Source organism: Leptopilina heterotoma, unplaced genomic scaffold (assembly GCF_015476425.1).
Source record: "Leptopilina heterotoma isolate Lh14 unplaced genomic scaffold, ASM1547642v1 Lhet_89, whole genome shotgun sequence".
In the NCBI taxonomy this organism is placed as follows: Eukaryota; Metazoa; Arthropoda; class Insecta; order Hymenoptera; family Figitidae; genus Leptopilina; species Leptopilina heterotoma.
The window spans coordinates 1089269-1112313 of NW_025111192.1; the positions used below are offsets into that span (position 1 = coordinate 1089269).

A 23045-nucleotide genomic window follows, 5' to 3' on the forward strand; every position below is an offset into this window, starting at 1 on the left:
ATTCACCAAGGTGAAACTTTTTAAAATTTATCATTGCAGGTGGTATACATAATGAAAAAATAAAAACGATTTTTAGTCTATAGTTCACGATTCGCATTTTTTTTTAAATTATGATTCAATATTACTTTTTTACTTGATAACAAAAGTTATTGGTAAAAATAAGTTATAACCGTTGAAAAAAACTATTACAACATTTACAAAGTTAAAAATTTGTGAACAAAAATTTTAAAACAATAAAATCGGAAAGAATATTGAAAAACGATTTTTTTAATTTTATATTATTCTGTATTTCTTTGAATTTTCCCTGATTTTCATAAAAAATATTCTTTTTCTCTTATCCTGGAAATAATAAAATTATTCAAAACTTTAAAAATTTTTTAGAACTAACTCTTAAAGTAAAATTCTTATAAAGGATTTTATCAAATTTTCTGAAAATAATTGAATTCTTTCCAAGATTTTTAATAAAATTTTTAAAAATAATAGTATTTTTCCGGGAATTCATTTAAAATTGTATTAAAAATAATTGAAATAATGTGATAATTTTTACTATTGTTATAAAAATAATAATATTTTTGACAACAAATTTTATAAAATTTTTAAAAAATAATTAATTTTGTTTGAAAAATTTTATGAAAATTGTATTTGAAATAAAACAATTCTTGTGAAAATTTTATGGTTTATGAGAATAATTAAATCCCGTGAAGAATTTTATGGTTTATGAGAATAATTGAATTCTTAACCAATTTTATAAAAAAATTTAATTACAATGTTATTGAAAATAATTCAATTTTTATATAGAATTGTAGTAAAATTTTGTAATAGAATTGAATTCTTTCAAAAAATTTTATTAAAATTGCATTGAAAATAATTGATTTCCTGTGAAGAATTAGAAAAAAGATCTTATAAATAATTGATTTTGTTCGAAAAATTTTATTATTTTTGAGAATAATTGAATTCGTAAAAAGTTTTTTTGACGAATTTAATTGAAATTTTATTGAAAATAATTCAATTCTTATATAAAATTTTAATTAATTTTTTAAAAATAACTGAATTCTTTCCAAAAGTTTTATTAAAATTATATTGAAAGTAGGTAATTGAATTCCCGCGAAAAATATTTTAAAAAATTCTTTTAAATAATTTTTATTATAATAAAAATAATTTACTAGAAAAAATTTAATGAAAATTATATTTTAAATCATTGAATTCATGTAGAAATTTTATTATTTGTAAAACTAATTCAATATTTGCGTAGAATTTTATTATAATTTTTCTAATATAAATAATTGAACTTTTTTGGGAAATTTTATTAAAATAATAGATATTGAAAAATTTTTGAAAATAATTGAATCGTTTCTAAGAATTTTATTAAAATTTTTCAGAATAATGTTTCTTTTCACGAGCAGTTGATTGAAAGTATTGTAAACTCTCAATAAAAAGAAAAAAGTTGTTTTTAGTACGTGTCACAAATGTAAAAAAAAAAAAATAAATTTGAACTTTTGACTTAAATTAAGTTTCGTTATTTTTAATTTAAGACATTGCTGAATATATACAGAAGTAAAGAATTTAACATGCAAGTAAAAAGAGAGTGATGAATTAAATTTGCACCTTGTGTAAATAATGGCGTTATTATATTCAAAGTTAAAAGCTTTTTTTCGAATCGTAAAGAAAGAGATGGGACCATAATTGTAAAGAAATTGATTGCTAAGTTCATTAGTATTTCCGCAATAAGAATGAGAATCGTGTAATTCAAAAGGGGTGGAGTATAAAAATCGAATCAGTATTAATGCAATGACTTTGAAATAACCTAGTTTGCTGTCCGATCAATTTGTCTTCAATAAAGATTGACTGCCTTTTCATTGCATTTTCTTTTCATTTCATTTCTACGTCATTAATTGTATATTTATGAAGCATCATTTATTTTTCTATCTTGCAAAGGAAATTTTTTCTTTTCTATTCCTATAACTACGTTGCGAAATAAACTATAATTTAAATTAGTTAATTATTTAAATTAACTATATTTATAATATAATTAAATTATTATATAGAAATTTATTTAAATATTTTTCGAAAATAAAATTATATTTAAAAATAATTTTTAAAAGTAGACACGAAAATTCTTTAAAATATATAATTTGTTTCAATTAAATTTTGACAAAATTTCCAAATAATTGGAAAAATAATTAAATAATAATAATTTAAATACATAAATCAACTAATTTAAAAAATTAATTAAAATTTAATATAAATTAATTATCATCATAGAAAAAATATTATTGCCCAGGAAAAAATAGTTCCACTTGGAATCAGTTACAATTTTCACTATGTTAACGAAATTTCTTGTTGAGACTTTCGTTGTTCTAGGTAAAACTATTGTTCTGTGGGTGCAGTCAAAAAAAAATAAAAATATTCGAATATGGCATTGAAAAAAATATAAGAGCTTAAAGCTAACATTTTTTACCTTTAACGTTTCTCTCCTTTATCGAAGTTAATTTGTAAATTACTAATTCAAAAGATTAGTAAATTGCAGACAGTTGCTATCAATCCAATCCAAATCGTTAAGTAGAACACAGCTGAACCACCTGTAAAGGTATTGTTAACGTGATAACATGAATAATATAGTCATTAAATAATGCTCTCATAAGAATGGATATTTCGAAATCACGCTAAGTTCAACGAAGCTCAGATCTTAAGATTATCAAAGTCACTCTTTGTCACGGTTGCATTTACTTAGAATGCAGGTATGAACGATGAAAAGTCACGCCAAGTTTTTCACTGTATATCAAATATAAATTGATACCAAAAGTTCAATATCAAAAATTATCTAAACAAACTTCGCGCTCGATAATTAATTTTAAAAAAGTAGCTTTTATGATCTAAAAAACTGTAAATCGTAGCTTTTTAAAAATTAAATTTCACGACAAAAAAATACTCGTTTTAGACGAATTGGAAAAAAATCACAAAAATTTGATTCTAATTTTTTTCTAATTTTCAATTTTCATCCAAATTATTTTTTGAGAATAATTGAATTCTTACAAATTTTTTCAATTTTAAATAAAATTTTGTTGAATATAATTTAATTATTATATATAGAAGTTTATTAAAATATTTTTCGAAAATAAAATTATACCTATTTAAAAATAATTTTTAAAATTAGACACAAAAACTCAAAACACAAAACTATAAATATTGTTTCAATTAAATTTGATAAATAAAATTTCCAAATAATTGGAAATATAATTTAATATTTTTTTTAATTATTGACGGGCATTCAACTATCTTCAAAATATTTTAATGACAATTTTTCAAAAGACAAATTGTTTTCATATAAATTCGAAATTAAATTACAATCAAGACTTGAATCATTTTTGTTAAATAAATATTGAAATACTCATTATTTTATCCACAGGAATTAAAATATATTTTAAATGATTAGCGTGTAAAATATTTTTAAAAATTTACAATTTCTAAAAATTACAACTGTAATTCCTCCAAAAATTCAATAATTTTTTTGAGTTGAAATTTTCAATTTTAAAATTATTCAAAGCTTTAGTCATTTTTTAAGAAAAATTAATAATTTTATTTGAAAATAAAAATTTAAATATTATTACAGATTTACAAAAATTAGAATTTTCAAAAATTCCAATTTAAAAGTCTTTTGAAATTTAATTGTTTCTAAAAATTTGTAATATAACGCTTCTAACATTGAATGTTTATCTAAAATTTTAATTAAAATTTATTTTTAAATTTAATTCTTCTTAGAAAGTTTTACGAGAATTCAATTATTTAAATATAAAAATAAATAATTTATTCTATTATTGAATATTTCTTGAAATTAAATTCTTATTAAGGATTATTAAAAATTCTATCAAAATTTCATGAAACAATTAAATTCTTTCGAGGAATTTTAATAAATTTTTTTAAAATAATTGCATTTTTCGGTGATTTTATTTAAAATTGTATTAAAAATAATTAAAATTCTGCTCAATTTTTTATTATTTTTATAAAAATAACAAAAATTCTTGACAAAAAATTTTATAAAATTTTTGAAATTATTAATTTTATTTGAAAAATTTTATGAAAATTGTATTTGAAATAATTCAATTCTTATGAAAATTTTATTATTTATGAAAATAATTAAATTCCCGCAAAGAATTTTATTGTTCAGTGGAATAATTGAATTCTTACAAAATTTTTTTCACGAATTTAATTAAAATTTTATGGAAATAATTCAATTCTTATATAAAAGTTTTATTGAAATTTTTGAATGGAATTGAATTTTTTTTTAAATTTAATTAAAATCGCATTGATAATAATTGAATTCCCGTGAAGAATTTTATTAGTCATGAGAATAATTTTTGAATTTTCAACAAATTTTATGGATGAATTTAATTGAAATTTTATTGAAAATAATTCAATTCTTATATAGAATTGTAGTAAAATTTTTGAATAGAATTGAATTCTTACAAGAAATTTTATTAAAATTGCATTAAAAATAATTGAATTTTCGCAAAAATTTCCAAAAATTATTTTAAATAATTAATTTGGTTTGAAAAATTTTATGAAAATTGGATTTTGAATAATTGAACTTTTGTAAAAATTTTATTATTTATGAAAATAATTGAATTTAAATTGAATTTTAATACATAGAATTTTAGTAAAAATTTTAAATTGAATTGCATTTTTTCAAGAAATTTTATTAAAATTGCTTTGAAAATAATTGAATTCTCGCGAAGAATTTAATTAATTATAAGAATGATTCTTACAAATTTTTTCGACGAATTTAATAAAAATTATGTTGAAAATAATTCAATTTTTATATAAAAGTTTTAATAAAATTTTTAAAAATAGGTGAATTCTTTTGGGAAATTTTATTAAAACTGCCTTAAAAATAATTGAATTTCTGCAAAAAGTAGTACAAAAAGTCTTTTAAATAATTGATTTTTCTAGAAAAACTTTAATAAAAATTGTATTTTAAATAATTGAATTCCTATGAAAATTTTATTATTTACGAAAATAATTGAATATTTGCATAGAATTTTATTATAATTCTTTTAAATAATTGAACTCTTTTGAAAAATTTTATTAAAATGATAGATATTGAAAATAATTTAATTTCGAAAAATTTCTGAATCGTTTCTAAGAATTTTATCAAAAATTTCTAGAATAATTACTAAAATTATTCTTATTATTATTTTATTAATATTATTATTATCAATATTTTCAATAAAAAAAATATTTCGTTCACATAAATATTTGAAAACTTTAGGAAAATTTCTTTTAAAACTTTACAAAATATTTGCGATATTTGTTTCAACATTTTTTTGCACAAATCGATATAAATTTCGTGAAGAATTTTTCTTTATGAATAATAAAAAGCGAATACCCACCTGATATTTATCTAGTAATAATAAATTTTAACGTTTGAACATTCTTATAAGAAACATTTTTTTTTTTCAACAATTATATTAACAAAAAAATAATTATACCTTTTACATTAATTTCCTTGCAATATTTTTTCTCCGATTCTTTATATTTCCGTCCACAGGAGCAAATTCCGTTTGTACATTTAATTCGATTAATATCTTTTTCCAAAAAACATTCACTTTCATTTTCACAAGAGTCACCCAGTACTAAAAACAGAAGGCAAATCGTAAAATAATTAGTGTTATTAAAATTCTACAAATACAACTGAAAAAAAATGTAATTACAAATTATATATAATAATTTGTATCATGCAATGAAATACAAGTTTGAAAATTTAAAATTCAAATTATACTTTTTAAATAACTTTGAAAGAGAAAAAGAAAAGTGAAAAAAAAGAGGAAAAAAAACTATAATGTGACAAGTTTTACATAATTTTCTATTTTACTGTAAATTAGACACTCACATTTCTTTTTAAAACAGTTACCATTGTTATAATGGTCAGTATGGTCACATGAACAAATGCCAGAAGTTGAAATTTCTCCTTCAACTGTATCGCTCTTTCGTGAGCAAATGCCATTTGTTAATGTTGCATTGCACTGAATATGGTGATCACATTTATTTCCGTATGAAGAAACTTGAAAATGAAAAGACCTCTAATTTACAAAATATTCTCGTATAATAGTTTTGAAAAAAAAATGAATATAATTTGAATAAGGTTAATTAATGGAACGAACCTTCGATACATTCATTAGTAGATAGGGGAATAAAATTTTTGACGCAACTACAAATATTTGAAATGCAGCTGCCATTCTTCACGTTGCAATCTTTCGCTTCTGTGCAACTTGCATCAATTCCTAATTTTTTTAAAAGAGATATTATTATTAAAAAATATATTTTTTTAAAAAACATATTATTATTAAAAAAGATATTATTATTAAAAAAAGATATTTTTTAAGGTTTTGTTTTTTTTAATTTTTATTTTTTTTCTATTTTTAAGAATTCACTTTTATTACGAATTAGTGTACATGAATCAATTACTGCGCAATTCCACCAAAGACACGTTTTTAAATAGAAAATATGACAATTATTATTATAACGATTGGTTGCAAGAATTAAATTATTTTTATGAATAATAAAATTCTTCGCAGGATATCAATTATTTTTAATACAATTTTAAATTAATTTCTGAAAAAATGTTATTATTCTGAATAACTTTATTAAAATTCTTTGAAAAAAATAAATTATTTTCATAAATAATAAAAGTTTTCGAACAAAATCAATTATTTAAAAGAATTTTTTTATTTCTTCGCTGAAATTCAATTATTTTCAAATCAATTTTAATAAAATTTCGTAAAAGAATTCAATTCTATTAAAAAATTTTTCTACAATTCTATATAAGAATTGGATTATTTTCAATTAAATTTTAATTAAATTCGTCGAAAAAACCTTTTAATAATTCAATTATCTTCATAAATAATAAAATACTTTAAATAAAGTCAATTATTTTGAATAAAATTTCAATAAAATACTTTGCAGAAATTCAATTATTTTGAATAAAATTTCAATAAAATACTTCGCAGAAATTCAATTATTTTCATAAATAATTAAATTTTCACAGGAATTCAATGATTTAAAATAAATAATAAAATTTTCACAAAAGTTCAATTATTCAAAATCCAATTTTCATAAAATTTTTCGAACCAAATTAATTATTTAAAAGAATTTTATAAAATTTTTCGCGAAAAATCATTTATTTTTAATGCAACTTTAATAAAAATTCTTAAAAGAATTCAATTATATTCAAAAATTTTACTAAAATTCTATATAAGAATTGAATTACTTTCAATAAAATTTCAATTAAATTCATCAACAAAATTTGAAAAATTCACTTATTTTAATAACAATAAAATTCTTCCTAGGAATTTAATTATTTCCAATGCAATTTTAATAAAGTTTCTTGAAAGAATTCAATTCTATTAAAAAATTCTATAAGAATTGAATTAGTTTCTATGAAATTTTAATTAAATTCTTCAAAAAAAAAATTATAAGATTTCAATTATTCTCATAAACAATTAAATTCTTCTCGGAAATTTAATTATTTTCATAAATAATAAAATTCTTACAGGAATTAAAATTTTTCTAATATGATTTTTATTAATTTTTTTCCAACAAAATTAATATTTTAAAAGAATTTTTTTTAATTTTTCGCGAGAATTCAATTATTTTCATAAATAATAAAATTTTCATAAATATTCAATTATTTCAAAATATACAATTTTCATATAATTTTTCGAACAAAATCAATTATTTAAAAAATTTTATAAAATTTTTAAGAATTTTATTACATAATTTTATAAAAGTAATAAAAATTATCGCAGAATTTTAATTAAAATTAATTCAATTTTAAATAAATTGTCCAAAAAATGCAATTATTTAAAAAAATTTTATTAAAATTTTTCGAAAGAATTCAATTATTTTCAGAAATATTCAATAATTTAATAAATTATTTAATTATATATTTAAATAATTGAATTATCGCAGTACTTACTAAGAAGAATTGATTTAAAAATAACTTTTAATTAAATTTTAAGATAATAATTGAATGTTAGAAGCGTTGTATTATGAATTTTTATAAATAATTAAATTTCAAAAGATTTTGAAATTGAAATCTTTGACAATTTGAATTCTTTGTAAAACTCTAATAATATTTAAATATTCTTTTCAGAAATTTATTAATTTAACATTTTCCTAAAAACTTATTAAATATTTTAAATAATTTTGTTTAAAAATTTAATAAAAAAATAATTGAATTTTGAAAGAATTACATTTTTATTTTTTTACGAATAGTTTAATTTCAAAAAGCCTTTACATTAAAATTGTTCAAAAAAATTAAAATAAATAATTATTTTAATATTTATTTAAAAAAAATTATTTAAGTCTTGATTGTAATTTATAAAAAAAATTTGTCTTTTGAAAAAAAGTATTTAAAATGTTTTGAAAATTGTTGAATTCTCGTAAAAAATAGAAAAAAAATTAATTAAATTTCCAATTATTTGGAAATTTCGTCAAATTTAATTGATATAAATTTTATATTTTAAAGAATTTTATTTTTTTTACTTTTCAAAATTATTTTTTAATGTAATTGTTTTTTTTTTTTTTTGAAGAACTCAAATAAAAATTTGGAAAATAGGAGGACGAGGCCTGAACTAAATGAATAATTATTTAAATGATCATTTTTATAGACATCAGGAAGGATTAAAATAATTTTTTCAAATGTTTTCAAGGAGACAGAATCTCGAAAACAAGAACAATTTTTTAAATATTCGCAGTAATTGGAACATTTGCAGGTACATTTTTCTTATGAATTAATTTTTACTGTGAATTATGAATTCCTTTTTGGAATTGCATATTTTTTTACTCACCAGTTGGAATTTTGGTACAATCTGTATTTTCTTCATTTGGCGCTGAACCTTTAGGACAACGACAAACAGGATTTGATTTATCTTTATTTTTACTTTCACAATGGAGCTGAAATTTTGATTCTGGAATATGGCAATCATTATCGCTGGAGCAATTGTCTCCAATTCCCTTATTTCTCCAACAGAATAGTTCATCTTGAATAAAATGTGAATCATCATTGCAATTGCATTTTAATTTTTTGCATACAGCATCAGGTCCAAAAATGTAGCATTCTTCGTTATAATTACAAGGTTTTCTAAATTCTAGCGTAACTTTTGGAAAAAATTAATAACATTATGAAATTTTTCATTTTTTAAGCCTAACTGCAAAATAATTAATTATTTATTTATTATAATGTACTATGCGTACCATTTCTGCAAAATCTATTATTTTTAGAAGCAATCTTATCAACCTTGCATGTCCACTTTCCATCTCGACAGACTGAATCATCAATGTTTTTCGCATCTGTTTCTAGGCAAGGTTCTCCTAATTCTATAATTTAACCAAAAATTGTTACACTGTATTATTTTTATAAAATAAATTTAAAACAATAATAATTTAAATAAATTTAATGTGGGTAATAAATTTTTTATTTCCTTTTTGTAAGTTTATACGGTTTTTTAAAATTCCACAACATATTTTTATTTAATTTCAAAAATTTAATAACAAACCAACTTCATTTCTTTTTTTTAAATTTATTTCTATGCTTTATCTTTATTTTAAAGATTACTTCTATCGTTTACCTGGAATGCATTGTCCATTGAGAGAGAAAAAAGCTCGTTTACAAATGCATGTTAAATCTGGACCACAGATTGTATTTTTATTTTTACAATTTTTATCTGTTTTGCATTTGTTTTCCGAATTGGTTTCATTATGAACATCATTTTTAATGTCAACTCTATTAAAGTGCGTAGGGAAAGAAGTTCTCAGTTTAGTGGAAACACATTTGAAATCACTGCTACACTTTGTGTTGTTTAATTTGCAGTCTTTATCTATCAGACAACTTTGTCCAATTTCTGAAATATTTTTCTATTCATTACTATACAATAATCATCGTATTTTCTAGAATATAAAATCTATTATAAAAATAAAATTTTACGTTTTTGAAAATATATCACAAGCAACACTTATGATTCGTTTTTTGTCTCAAGGGCATTTGAACCATTATGACGTCAAAATTTGTGCACAAACTGTGACGTCAAATGCCCTTAACTCAAATAAATTATATATTTGGTTTAAATAAAATTTTTCTCTGGAGTGAATAAAAAATAATTAATTAAAATAATTAAACACCGTTTGATTCTCGACGACAGGTTCGATATTCTCTTTTATAAAAACCATCGCTACAATTACAAATTCCATTTTTACATGAAGAGGCCTCGAAATCCGAGTTCACGTAACAATCATCATTCGTTGAACACTTCTCGCCCAAACCTTTTAAAATTAATTATAATAAATTAATAAATTAATAAAACCAATTCTAAACTGTATAATGATAATTTTTACCAAAAATTCTAGTTTCGTTAGTAAATATATTTTCTTTTTTTGCATTTAAATAAAGCAAATTGCACACCTGAAGAACGGTAACACCTTCCATGTAGGTAATGATATCCTTCTCCACAAACACAAATACTTTTTGAATTTGTTTCGTTAAAAATGTCCAATTGAAATTCACAAGTTCCACCGTTCCACAAATATGCGGAACATTGAACCGTATCTTCACATTTTTGTTCATAAAAGCTGGCAACTAAAATATATTTCCTTTTTAGTTAAGAAAAAAAAAAAATAGGTACATTTTTAGAAAACTTTTTTTTCAACTCTAAAACTCGCTGTAAAGAACTTTTTCCACTTCTTTTTAATAAGTTTATTATTGTTAATATCTTCTTGTTTCCAATAATAATAAAATAACAAACCATAATAATAAAAATAATAATAATAAAAAGGCTTCCTTTAAGAAAAATCAAAATAAAAAAATAATAATAATAATAATAATAATAACAAACAATAATAATAAAAACAATAATAATCATAATAACAACAAACAATAATAATACAAATAATAATAATAATAATAATAATAATAATAATAATAATTATTATTATTATTATTATTATAATTATTATAATCACTATTTACTTAAAAGTGTAAAATTACAACTAGAAGTCTAAAATTTTTTGTCATCAATTTAATTCACTTTATTATTAATTTGATATATATACTTTTAAGAAAACTGTTAATAATAAAAAAAATACCTTTGAGACACTTGGTCATATTCGCATTATAAGTATGAGCTGGCTTACAAATGCAAATATCGTTAATGCATTCACTATTAGCAGCCGTACATTCAGCGTTAGATTTACATCTCCAACTAATTTCGAAACCTGAAATTAATAAATAAATAATCCAATATTACAACCAGAGAAAAAAAATATTTTTTTGAATAATTGAGTATTTTTTAAAATTGAATTTTCATAAAGAATTTTTACAAAACTTTGGAAAATAATTGATTTTCTTCGAAGAATTTTATATAGAATTTTTAAGCATAATAACATTTTTCGAGAAATAAATTTTAAAGTTTAGTAAAAATGATTTAAATCTTGCTAAGAATTTTTAAATTTAGGAAAATAATTGAATTCTTGCAACGAATTGTAATTATTCTAAATAACTGAATATACCAAAAGGAATGGAATTTTAGCCAGAAATTTTACTAAAATTTTTGAAAATAATTGAATTATTTCGAGGAATTTTAATAAAATTTTCCAGAATAATAACATTTTTCGAAGAATTCAATTAGAAGTGTATTAGAACTAATTTAAATCCTATACGAAGAATTTTACAATTTAGAAAAATAATTGAAGTCTTGAATCGAATTTTATTATAATTTTTTTTTTAAATAAATGAATTCCTGTGAAAAATGTTGTTATTTGTGAAAATATTTTAATTCTTGAAAAGAAATTTATTCAAATTCTTTTTAATATCTACTAATTTACCAAGAACAGCAAGGAATTTTATTAAAATTTTTGAAAATAATTTTTTTCTTAGAGTTTTATTATAATTTTTTGTAAATAATTGAATTCCTGTCAAAAAATAGTTATTTGTGAAAATATTTTTATTCTGGCGAAGAATTTTATTCAAATTTTTGAAAATAATTGAATTGTTTTCAAAAATTTTATTAAATTAGTAGATATTGAAGGACATTGAATTCTTGCGAAGAATTTAATTACAATTTTTTAAAAATAATTGAATTGTTTGGAGAAAATTTATTAAAATTGTAGATATTGAAAATAATTGAATTTCAGCGAAGAATTTTATTATTCGTGAAAATAATTAAATTTATGCGAGAAATTTTCATAAAATGTTTAAAATTATAAGTGAATCGTTTGTAAGAATTTTATTAAAATTTTTTAGAATAATTGATTTCTTTCGAAAAATTAAAAAAATTTTCGAAGAATAATAACATTTATTTCGAAGAATTTAATTAAAAATTTATTAAAAGTTTAAAACTACATAATTGAAATCCTACGAAGAATTTTATAACTTAGAAAAATAATTGAATTGTTCAAACGAATTTTATTATAATTTTTTGTAAATAATTGAATTCCTTTAAAAAAATTGTTATTTGTGAAAATATTTTTATTCTGGCGAAGAATTTTATTCAAATTTTTGAAAATAATTGAATTTTTTGAGAAATTTTATCAAATTAGTAGATATTGAAAATAATTGAATTTTAGCGAAGAATTTTATTATTAGTGAAAATAATTGAATTTTCTTAAAATGTTTGAAATTAATTGAATCGTTTCTAAGAATTTTAAATTAAAATTTTTGGTAATTGATTTCTTTCCAGAAATTAAAAAAATTTTTTAAGAATAATAACATTTATTTCGAAGATCTCAATTAAAAATGTAATTAAAACAATTGAAAGTTTGTAAAATATTTTGTTATTTATAAAAATACTTAAATTTTTGCACTAAATTGTATTATAATTTTTTTTAAATAATTGAATTCCCGTAAAAAATTTTAATATTTGTGAAAATAATTGACTTTTTGCGAAGAATTTTATTTAAATTTTTTTTAAAAATAATTGAATTGTTTGAGAAATTTTATTAAAATTGTAGATATTGAAAATAATTGAATTTTAGCGAAGAATTTTATTATTCTTGAAAATAATTGAATTTATGCGAGAAATTTTCTTAAAATTGCTTTAAATTAATTGAATTATTTTTAAAAATTTTATTCAAATTTTTGATAATAATTGTTTTTTTTACTATAATTTTTAACAATTAATTTTACGCAAATTAATTTTTTACTCTTGAATATAAAATAAAGTAGTTTCAATAGAAAAAACCATATAATTAAAAAAAATAAATTAAAAGTCCAAAGTTCAAAAGTATCACTTTTTGAAAAATCACCCATTTAAATAAATTATTATTTCAGTTTATTCTATAAACAAAAATCTAAATTGATTTCTTCCTCTAAATCCTTATTCCTCATATCTCAATCTACGATAAGGATCGACCTTTTCCAAAATTCACGTGGGTGTGAGTGCGAGAGAGAATATTTTAAAATGAAATATTTATTTCAACTTTTAGTTAATATTGATTTTCCCGCGCGCGGCTACTTTCCATTTTCTTTTTTCAAACTAATAAAAAAGGGCCAAAGAAGATTAAAGATTTTTTATTTTTTTTTCTAAAATAGGTTTCACGCGAAAGACAGCTTGCGTGTCTCGTCGAAAAAACTGGTACAAAAGGGTCGACATAGGTATATATTTATGTTTTGCGGTTGATGATCTATGACTGTGATCGCTGGTTCGTGGAGGAGAAAAAGCGTGAAAGCACATTTTAAGAACAATTTCGCTGTACAATTCGATACGAATCTTGTTTCCAGACCTGCCCGAGGGCATAGGAATCGATATTGTTATTTCCTCACGAAAGCTTCAATATATACTACTCCTCAAGATTTTATATTGCACCCCTTATGCTTTTGGTTTCAGGTCAAAAACTATATTAATTTCCACTGTGTTCTAAATTTAACTTTCGGAGCAAGTGAAATAAATGTAAAAATAAGAATAATATGTGTCATAAATGTAAAACAATAAATATAAAAAAATAATAAATATTAAAAATAATAATAATAAGTGAAAAAATAATAATAAATAAAAAAATTAATTTTTAAAAAAGTAATAAGAAAGTAATGAATAAAAAAATAAAAACATAAATAAAAAGAAATAAAATGTAATTTTATTAATTACCTAATTTTATTAATAAAATATTATAATTATGAAATATTATTTTGTTATTAAAAATCGTTATTTTCAGAGTAAATTTTATAATATCCGAATTCCGAAATAAATTTGAGTAAAAATTAGTAAAATACATTTTCAACTTAGTAAAATTTATTCTCGAGGTAGTAAAAGTTGACAGCAGTTCCAAACAGTTTGGGTTTCACTTTGCAAAAGTATAGTAAAAGTTTTATATTTCTTACTTTGTATAAAAAAATTTCCAAGTTTAAAAACTGAGAAAATAATATATTATGATTTTCAATTTTCAAAAAAAAATAAAAATTTTCCATTTTACAAAAAGTAGAAATTTTTTTTCTTCAACATAACTAAAAAAATTTCAAACTTAGAAAAAAAGACAATTTTCTAACTATACTTTTTTAAAAATTCAAAAAAAGGGAAAATATTTTATTATTCAGATTTCAGAAAATTCGAACTTACATATAATTATTAAATTTTAAATATTATTTATTAACTATTTATCATTAATTTTTAGAAAATGTTATTTCTTGTACTTTGTGTAACTTTAGTGTAAGTAGTAAAACGCCATTTAAGTCAGACTTAAATTTATATAACTTACCGTTGTTTAGAATAATTTTTACAAAAAATACACTAAAGAGAAAAATTTTATTATAACGTATCATCTCGAATAAGAAAACGTTACTGTATAAGATTATGTCTGATCGACATTTAATAATTTATCTACTACAATCGCAATCAATGGATAAAATCGAACACCTGTGCTCTTATCGATAAATTGATTGAATTAAGAAATTCTCAGTATTTTTTTCAATTATTTATAAAATATCATCCAAATATACAAGTTTTATGACTTTTCAGTTTTCTTCGAAAATTAATAAACAAAAATTAAAAAACAATATATAACAAAAAAATAAAAAAAAATAATTATAATAAAAAATAAGTAATATAACAAAAAATGAAGTAAACAATAAAAATAATAATAAATAATAAACAAACTTCTATTTTTACTATTAGAAAGTTAGGATAAATAAATAATATTCAGATTTCATGAAAATTTTTAACGTTCGAATGAAATTTTTTCTTCCGTTTAAATATTTTAAAAAATAATTGTAGGGAATTGAAAAAGAGGGTAAATTCAAAATTTATTTCCTTAGAATTAATTTTTTTTAATATTCGAAATAATATTTTTTGCGATAAAATACGAATTAAAAAAGTAACTAAAATATTGACTTTTATTTAAACGTTAAAAATTTCAGAGACATAAAAATTAAAGACAGAATTTTGAATAAAAAATATAATTTTAAAAAAGATTAAAAAATAGAATGAAAAAAAATAATACAAATTTTTCTGAAACTTCGAACGTTCAATTGAACGAAATTATTTTTCTGTTTAAATATTTTTTTTTTTTAATTACTACACAAAAGGGAAAAATAATTAAAATTAATCATTTAATTATTCGGTAAATAATTCTTTTTACAAATATAAATATTTTTTTAACAAAAAATACAAATTGAAGGAAGAAAAAAAAATACTTTAGTTCATTTGAACGTTAAAAACTTTAGGAACGTGAGTAAAAAAATAAAACAAAAAAAAAAATAAAAAAAAATAGAATAAAAAGAAAAGAATTAAAAATAGAAAAAAAATAAAAAAATACAATAAAAAGTAGAATACAAAATAAAATGAAAAATAAAATAAAAAATTTGAATAAAATATAGAATATAAATTAAAATACAAAATAGAATTAAAATTGGAATAAAAAAAATTAGAAAAAAATTCTTTTATATAATATAAACCCAATAACTCCTTTATTAACTCAAATAATAATATTTGTCAATTTTTACGAAATAGTGACTCATACATAGACAAACATACATAGAAAAATTTAATCAAAAATTTTAATAGTAAATAATATTCTTTTCTAACAATTTAAAAATAGTTTCTAAGAAAAATATCTACGTTCGAAAAGAAGTTTACACTGCGCAAAAAGCAGATATAATTTATATTCTATAAAAGCCTGCATATATTAAAGTATTTACAAAATTTTTTTTTTATCATATTCTATATTCCATCTCAAGGCTAAGCAATCATTAAAGTTTTATTTTCCCAAAAAATATGTTTCCATTCGTGACAAATAAAAAACGAAGAAAAGTGGGGAAAAAATTGATAAAAATTGATATAGAATAGAATTATTAGTTGAAAGTCAACTGAAAAAATTAGAATTTTGTATGTACATAACATTATTATTGTTAAATGCACGAAAAACACAACTGTTGGTAGTTAAGAGCAATAAATGACCTAAGATTGATAACCTATGGAGATACTTCTTAAAGTCGTAATATATACATATATGTGTTAGAAATCCCGTTCGTCGAACATTACTATTCATTTCCCTCTAGTTTCTCTAAACGTCAATTTACAAATAAAAGTGTTGTCAATAATGAAGTATTTGTGGACGAATCATAAGGGTGAGTATTTTACTGAATTTATGCAAAAATTTAAAAATAATTTCTGCTAGATTTATTTTTATAAGGAAGGAAAATTTTTTTTGTTGAAGAAGAAATTTTTTTGTAGCGAAAACAAAATCTTTTTGTAGCGAAAACAAATTTTATTTGTAGCAAAAACAAATTTTCTTCGTAGCAAAAACAAAATTTTTCTTGTGGCAAAAACAAATTTTATTTGTAGCTATAATTTTTTTTGTAGCGAAACTAAATTTTTTTTAACAAAAAGAGATTTTTTTGTAACAAAAACAAATTATTTTTGTAGGGAAAATAAATTTTATTTGTAACAATAATTTTTCTTTGGAGCAAAACTGCATTTTTTTCGTAACAAAAATAAATTTTTTCGTAACAAAAACAAATTCTTTTTGTAGAGAAAATAAATTTTATTTGTAGCAAAATGAAATTTTATTTGTTGAAAAAATAAATTCTTTTTTGTAGCAAAGACAAATTTTATTTGTAACAATAAATTTTTTTCTAGCAAACATAATTTATTTTTTGTAGGAAAAACAATTTTTGTTTGTAACAATAAAATGTTTTGTAACAACAACTATTTTTTTATCGGGAAAACAAATTTTAATTGTAGCAAAAACAAATTGTTTTTGTAGGAAAAATAATAAATGTTATTTGTGGCAAAAACAATTTTTATTTGTAACAATAAATTTTTTTGTAACAAAAAAAATTTTTTTTGTAGGAAATAAAAATTTTATTTCTAACAATAAATTTTGTTGTAACTGAACTAAATTTTTTCGTTACCAAAAGTAATTTTTTTTATAGGAAAAGCCAATTTTATTTGTATCAAAATCAAATTTTTTTTTTGGAAAAACAAATTTTATTTGTAGCAAAAACAAATTTTATTTGTAACAATAATTTTTTTTGTAGCGAAACTTTATTTTTCTCTAACAAAAACGGATTTTTTTTTTGTAGGAAAAACAAATTTCTTTTGTAGCAAAAAAAAAAAATTTAATTTGTAACAATAAATTTGAATAAAATAAAATTAAATAAAATTAATTAAATTTGAATACTTGGAGTGAAAATATTAAATCAAAAAAATTATTTCTCTATTAACAAAAAATTTGTCATCAATTTTTACAGACAAGATGGTCCTCTCCGAGGAGGGGAAGGTGGACGAAAATTTGGAACGTGTTCCAAAGCCAAATAAATGTCGAATTGTTATGAAAATTTTAAAAGTTATTCTCGCTGTGGAAATAATTTTGTTAGTCGGATCAGCTGTTCTGTTGCTTTACAAATCCGAATATTACGATGCAGCCAAAAGTGAAAAAATCGAAACCGAATTAAATTCTGCAAGTTTCCTACCAACTTTGAAACTAACCGGAGAAAATTTAAACAATGACAAAACCATCGACAATGAAAATCCAAATTCGAAAACCGACGAACTTTTGAATATCAAAAATTTACTAAATTCCTACAAGGAGGAAGAAAAAGAAAAAATTTTCCAAAATGAACTCAGTCAGAACAACGAACTGCCAAATGGAGAAAATAATCCAAAATCCGAAGAGAAAAGTTCAAACCAAGAAATAAGTTCCCCAAATGAGCCGATATTCAAGAAAATATTTTCCTTCCGTTTTTCCCTGCCATTCAACAAGGAAATTGTCGATCCTCAAGAAAATGAAAATTCCCCAGCAATTTCCGATGATCCCAAGAATGATTCATTCCACATTCGTATTCTCTTCAAAGCCAAGAATCCCAATGAAAAAAATAATCAAACCGAGGGAAATATTATTGATCCACTTCAAATCAATCACAATCCAATAATTCCAATTCTTAATGACATCGAAAACGAGGAATTATCAAATCAAAATATTCCAAATAACAATATGGATGGTTTCGATAATTTTTGGAGTACATTCATGAATCCAGATATTGTATCCGATTTCTTTAATCCCTACAATGAAAAAAATTTGAACACTGAAACTGATGATTTTGGAAGAATTTTATCGCCCAATACCTTTGAAGAGGAAAAACAAGAAGAAGTTCCATCATCATTTCAGAATATATTGGAGGCACTAAATATGAAACCATTTAATCATGAGTATGACGAAACTTCAAATTTTGATTCTGAAGAATATATGTATGATTAGAAAAAAAAATTACAAAAATAATTAAAATAAATTTTCCTATATTTCAGGTCTCATATTTTAGTAGTGTAATAATCCTTCAACTAATTGCATGCTCTCTATCTGGGGATCTTCGATAAAAAAAAGTAAAATATTTTAATTCAATATATTTTATTTGTTGTTATTTCTATTCTTATTTTCTTTTTTTTTATTTTTAGAATAAAATATAAGTTTGTAATAATTTCTTTAAAGTTTTGAACGTTCTAATGAACGAGAAATTAAAAATTTTCTTTCCTTTCGATATTTTCTAATATTATTGTATTTTAATGAGAAATAAAAAAAAATTAACAATTATTGACTAATTATTTAGTAATTATTTGAATGTGAAAATTAATATTTTGTTTCAAAATGCAAACCTAAAAAAAATAACAAAAAGAATGTTCATTGGAACGTTCACCACTTTAGGGACATTAATAATAATTATTTTTTTTAATTTTTATTTTTACAATAAAATATAACTACAATAATAATAAATTACTATTACTTTTGATTTTATTATTATTTTTATTGTTATTATTATTATAATTAATATTACTATTATTATAAATTATTATTTCTTTCTGCACCAAGAAAAAAGATATATTTTACTCAAAGCTTAGTAAACTTTTTATTTGGTTCAAAAAAATTATGTGGTTGAAAATTCTATTAGAGAGAAATAAAAATTTTTTTTGAGCCAAATTTATTTTTTTTAAACCAAATAAATTTTATTTCAACTAAAAAAATATTAATTAAACCAAAAAAAAATGTTTTTGGTTCAACTGAATTTTATTTGAACCAAATAAATCTCTTTTGTCTGAAATCAATTTTATTTGTCAAAAAAAAATTATTTGGTTAAAAATTCTATTCCTCATAAATAAAATTTTTATTTGACTCAAAAAAAAATAAAAGCCAAAATAAATTTTATTTGTTTGAAATCAATTTCATTTGGTTCAAAATAAATTATTTGGTTAAATACTGCCAGAAATAAAATTTGTATTTGAAACAAAGAAAATTCGGCTTAAACGAAATAAATTTTGTTTTAAACAAATAAATTTCATTTGATTTAAAAAAATTATGTCGCAAAAAATTTACAGGAATTAAATTGTTTATTTGAATCAAATAAAATTCTGTTCAAAACGAATAAATTTTATTTGGACCAAAGAAATGTTTTTTTGTTTGAAATAAATTTTATTTTAACCAAACAAAATTCTGTTTAAAGCCAAATTAATTTTATTCGAACCAAAAAAATTTTATTTAAAACAAATAAATTTTATTTGAAAGAATTAAATATTTTTTGTTTGAAATTATATTTATCTAGTGCAAAAAAATTTCTTTGTTAAAAATTCTATTTGGCAGAAATAAAATTTTTATTTGAACCAAAAAAATTATGTTTAAAACAAATAAATTTTATTTGAACCAAATAAATTTTATTTGAAACAAATAAAAAATCTAGTTGGCTGTGAGTAAAATATATTTTTTTTCTGTGTGTATAATATAATTATATACTATGGACATAAACTTTTATGTTGTTCGTTCGTAATCGACAAATTTTGATAGGTTCAAATGAACGAAATATTTTTCCTTAAAAATTTTTTGTGATAATTACTAATTGGAAAAAAAATTTAATTTTTCTTTTAGAATTTTAATTCTTTTAGAATTACTGTAAATAATTTTTTTTATAGTAGAGGACAAATTTTAAGTAGTTTTTTATTAAAAATTTTAAATAATATAATGAATTATGTAATAAAAGTTATATAATAAAATAATAATTTAAAAAATAAATAATTAAAATAAATTTAGAGGAGAAATAAATTTTGTTCATTTGAACGTTTAGAACTTTATAGGATTACGTTCGTTCAATTTACAATAATAATTATTGTGCGCACAAGAAAGTGTGTTTGAAATGCGTGATTTTTTTGAAATTTGAAATTCAAAATTTCTTTAATCTCATTAAAGACATTGTAAAATTCATTAACGATTAATTAAATAAACATGCACAATGACTAATTGAAGCTTTAATTGCAATTCTCCGCATGGACCTTGAACTTTATGTTAATTTCTTTACGATTTATTCTAGAATTTATATTTGATAACAATTTTAATGCGTTAAATGATAATTATTACTTGTGTCATTTCTAATATATAAATTATATTTTTCATTAAGCCTAAACTTTAAAATTTTCCTTATATTTCTCTAACAACTATATTTAAAAAAAAATTACTTTATTCAATTAAACAATTGTCTATTATAAAGTAAATAGTTGTATATTTTATTTGGTTCGAATTAAATTTTATTTGGTTCCAATAAATTTTAATTGTTTCAAATCAATTTTATTTGATCTATATAAAAACTTTATTTGTACTAAATAAAATTTTTATTTTAAACAAAATAATAATTTAGTAGATTTTGTAGTTATTATTTAATTAGATTAAATAAAAATCATTTGATATAAATAAATATTTATTTGCTAATAAATCAGAAATCGTTTATTTAAATCAAATAAATATTTTTTTTCCTGTGTGAAAAGAAAAAATTTCGTTTTTTTAAAAATTTAGAAAAAAAAATTTCATAAAGAAGTAAAAAAAAATTATTTTCTCAATTTGAAGTTAAAATTTACAGTCGCAGTAATAGAAAATTATTTATGTATGAAAAAATAAATTTTCTGAATATTTTTTTAAGAAATTGTATAATATTATTATTATTATTATTATTATTATAGAAGAATAAATAAATTGTGCTTGACAAAAGAATAAGTGTTTAACAAATTGTTGAAAATAGAATATCTCAAATATAGTATCGAGAATAATAAATAATATTAGCGTGCCTATAGATAAGTGTATTCGTGAACATCTGCTCATAAAATTATACACACAGAAACAGCGCAATAAATTTCTGATTGCTTTCATGTTAACATAAAAGAGAACAAATCATTCTTCTTTTTGCTCTAGAAAAATTCTCCTTTAATTCAATAATTATATTTTTTACATGTTGAAACAAATTTCACATAATTATAAAACTCTTAATATTTTTCTTAAAATAGTTTTCTTAAAATTATATTCACAAAAAATAATATTTTATTGATAATTAAATAAAAAATTATGAATAGAAAATACTATTGTTCTTGGCATCTAGAAAAATAATATATTTTACTCAGAGTCAAGTCAATTGTTTAATTGTTTCAAATAAATTTTATTTTGTTCAAAAAAAAATTTTTATTTGAACCAAATAAAATTCTGTTTAAAAAATAAATTTTATTTGAACTCAATAGAATTTTATTTAAAACAATTAAATTTTTTGAACCAAATAAAATTCTATTTAATCCAAATAAATTTTAATTTAACCAAATAAATTTTATTTGTTTTAAATAAAAGTGTTTTTCGACACAAATAAAATTTATTTGCCAAGTCAATATTGTTTAATTGTTTCAAATAAATTTTATTTGATTCAAAAAAAAAATTTTTTTGGTTCAAAGAAAATTTGATTTGGTTCAAAGAAAAATTGATTTGGTTTAAATAAAATTTCATTTGGTTCAAATGAACTTTTATTTGTAAATTTTATATTTGTTTTAAAAAAATTTATTTAGTTCAAATTAAATTTTATTTGGTTTAAAAATAATTTTTTGTTGGTTCAAGTAAAATTTTTTTTGGTTCAAATAAGAATTTTTTTTGTAACGAAAAGAATTTTTAGTTAAAACAAATAAATAAATAATGAATAAACAAATTTTAGTAGATTCTGAGACAAATGTACTTTTATTTAACTCAGATAAATTATATTTGGTTTGAATAAAATTTTTCTCTGAGTAAAATAAAAAAATTTTTCCTTCAATATTTGTATTTAATATTTATTTCTCATTAATTTTGCTCTATATAATTATATACTTTATTCTATCTATTTTTAACAGCTATTAAATTTGATTAATTTCTCTTTTATTATAAAGTGAAAATATTTTCAGCTAATAATATTGTATTTTCAACAAAATTAGTAGAAATAAAATGAAAATAAAATATGTATACGATTTAAATTTTAAATGAACGTTTATTTGAATTCGTGAAAAAAATAACTTTTCTTTATATCGTTATAGGTATATCAGTAGCTTGAAAAAGTAAATTTATTTTCATTATGATTAAATTTTCGACGAATATATCATTTAAAGAATCTTTCGAAGCAAAAAAAAAAAAAGAAATATGTTCGTACTTCACGAAAAGTGAAAATTTATTATAAAAATACTTTTATCTGCAACGCTTTCATAAAATGGGCCTTTTATTAAATGTTAACGAAAACTAATAATAAC

General features: G+C 19.8%; 2 protein-coding genes across 2 annotated transcripts; one reads left to right on the forward strand and one right to left on the reverse strand.

Annotated features, from left to right (window-relative positions):
• Nucleotides 1-280: 280 nt before the first annotated feature.
• On the reverse strand, nucleotides 281-14892 carry LOC122511659 (cell death abnormality protein 1-like). Its single transcript, XM_043627058.1, has 12 exons — nucleotides 14740-14892; nucleotides 11137-11265; nucleotides 10457-10630; nucleotides 10177-10317; nucleotides 9627-9899; nucleotides 9253-9375; nucleotides 8847-9155; nucleotides 6159-6278; nucleotides 5888-6058; nucleotides 5487-5630; nucleotides 2459-2579; nucleotides 281-339 (listed from the first exon to the last, which is right to left on the reverse strand). The coding sequence occupies exons 1-11, from the start codon at nucleotides 14801-14803 to the stop codon at nucleotides 2506-2508; spliced, it is 1722 nt and encodes a 573-aa protein (XP_043482993.1). The 5' UTR covers nucleotides 14804-14892; the 3' UTR covers nucleotides 281-339; nucleotides 2459-2505.
• A 1486-nt stretch (nucleotides 14893-16378) lies between these two features.
• LOC122511662 lies at nucleotides 16379-19257 on the forward strand. Its single transcript, XM_043627061.1, has 3 exons — nucleotides 16379-16606; nucleotides 17732-18689; nucleotides 18786-19257. The coding sequence occupies exons 1-3, from the start codon at nucleotides 16579-16581 to the stop codon at nucleotides 18805-18807; spliced, it is 1008 nt and encodes a 335-aa protein (XP_043482996.1). The 5' UTR covers nucleotides 16379-16578; the 3' UTR covers nucleotides 18808-19257.
• The last annotated feature ends 3788 nt before the right edge of the window (nucleotides 19258-23045 follow it).

Excerpts from the sequence above, each read along its gene's own strand:
- LOC122511659 (XM_043627058.1), bottom strand. The coding sequence starts at position 14,803 with ATGATACGTTATAATAAAATTTTTCTCTTTAGTGTATTTTTTGTAAAA. Across the intron at positions 11,266-14,739 it reads AAAAATTATTCTAAACAACG|GTTTCGAAATTAGTTGGAGA; the intron begins GTAAGTTATATA and ends TATTAATTTCAG. Across the intron at positions 9,156-9,252 it reads TAATAGATTTTGCAGAAATG|TTACGCTAGAATTTAGAAAA; the intron begins GTACGCATAGTA and ends TTTTTCCAAAAG.
- LOC122511662 (XM_043627061.1), top strand. The coding sequence starts at position 16,579 with ATGAAGTATTTGTGGACGAATCATAAGG. Across the intron at positions 16,607-17,731 it reads TTTGTGGACGAATCATAAGG|ACAAGATGGTCCTCTCCGAG; the intron begins GTGAGTATTTTA and ends CAATTTTTACAG. Across the intron at positions 18,690-18,785 it reads ATGAAACCATTTAATCATGA|GTCTCATATTTTAGTAGTGT; the intron begins GTATGACGAAAC and ends CCTATATTTCAG.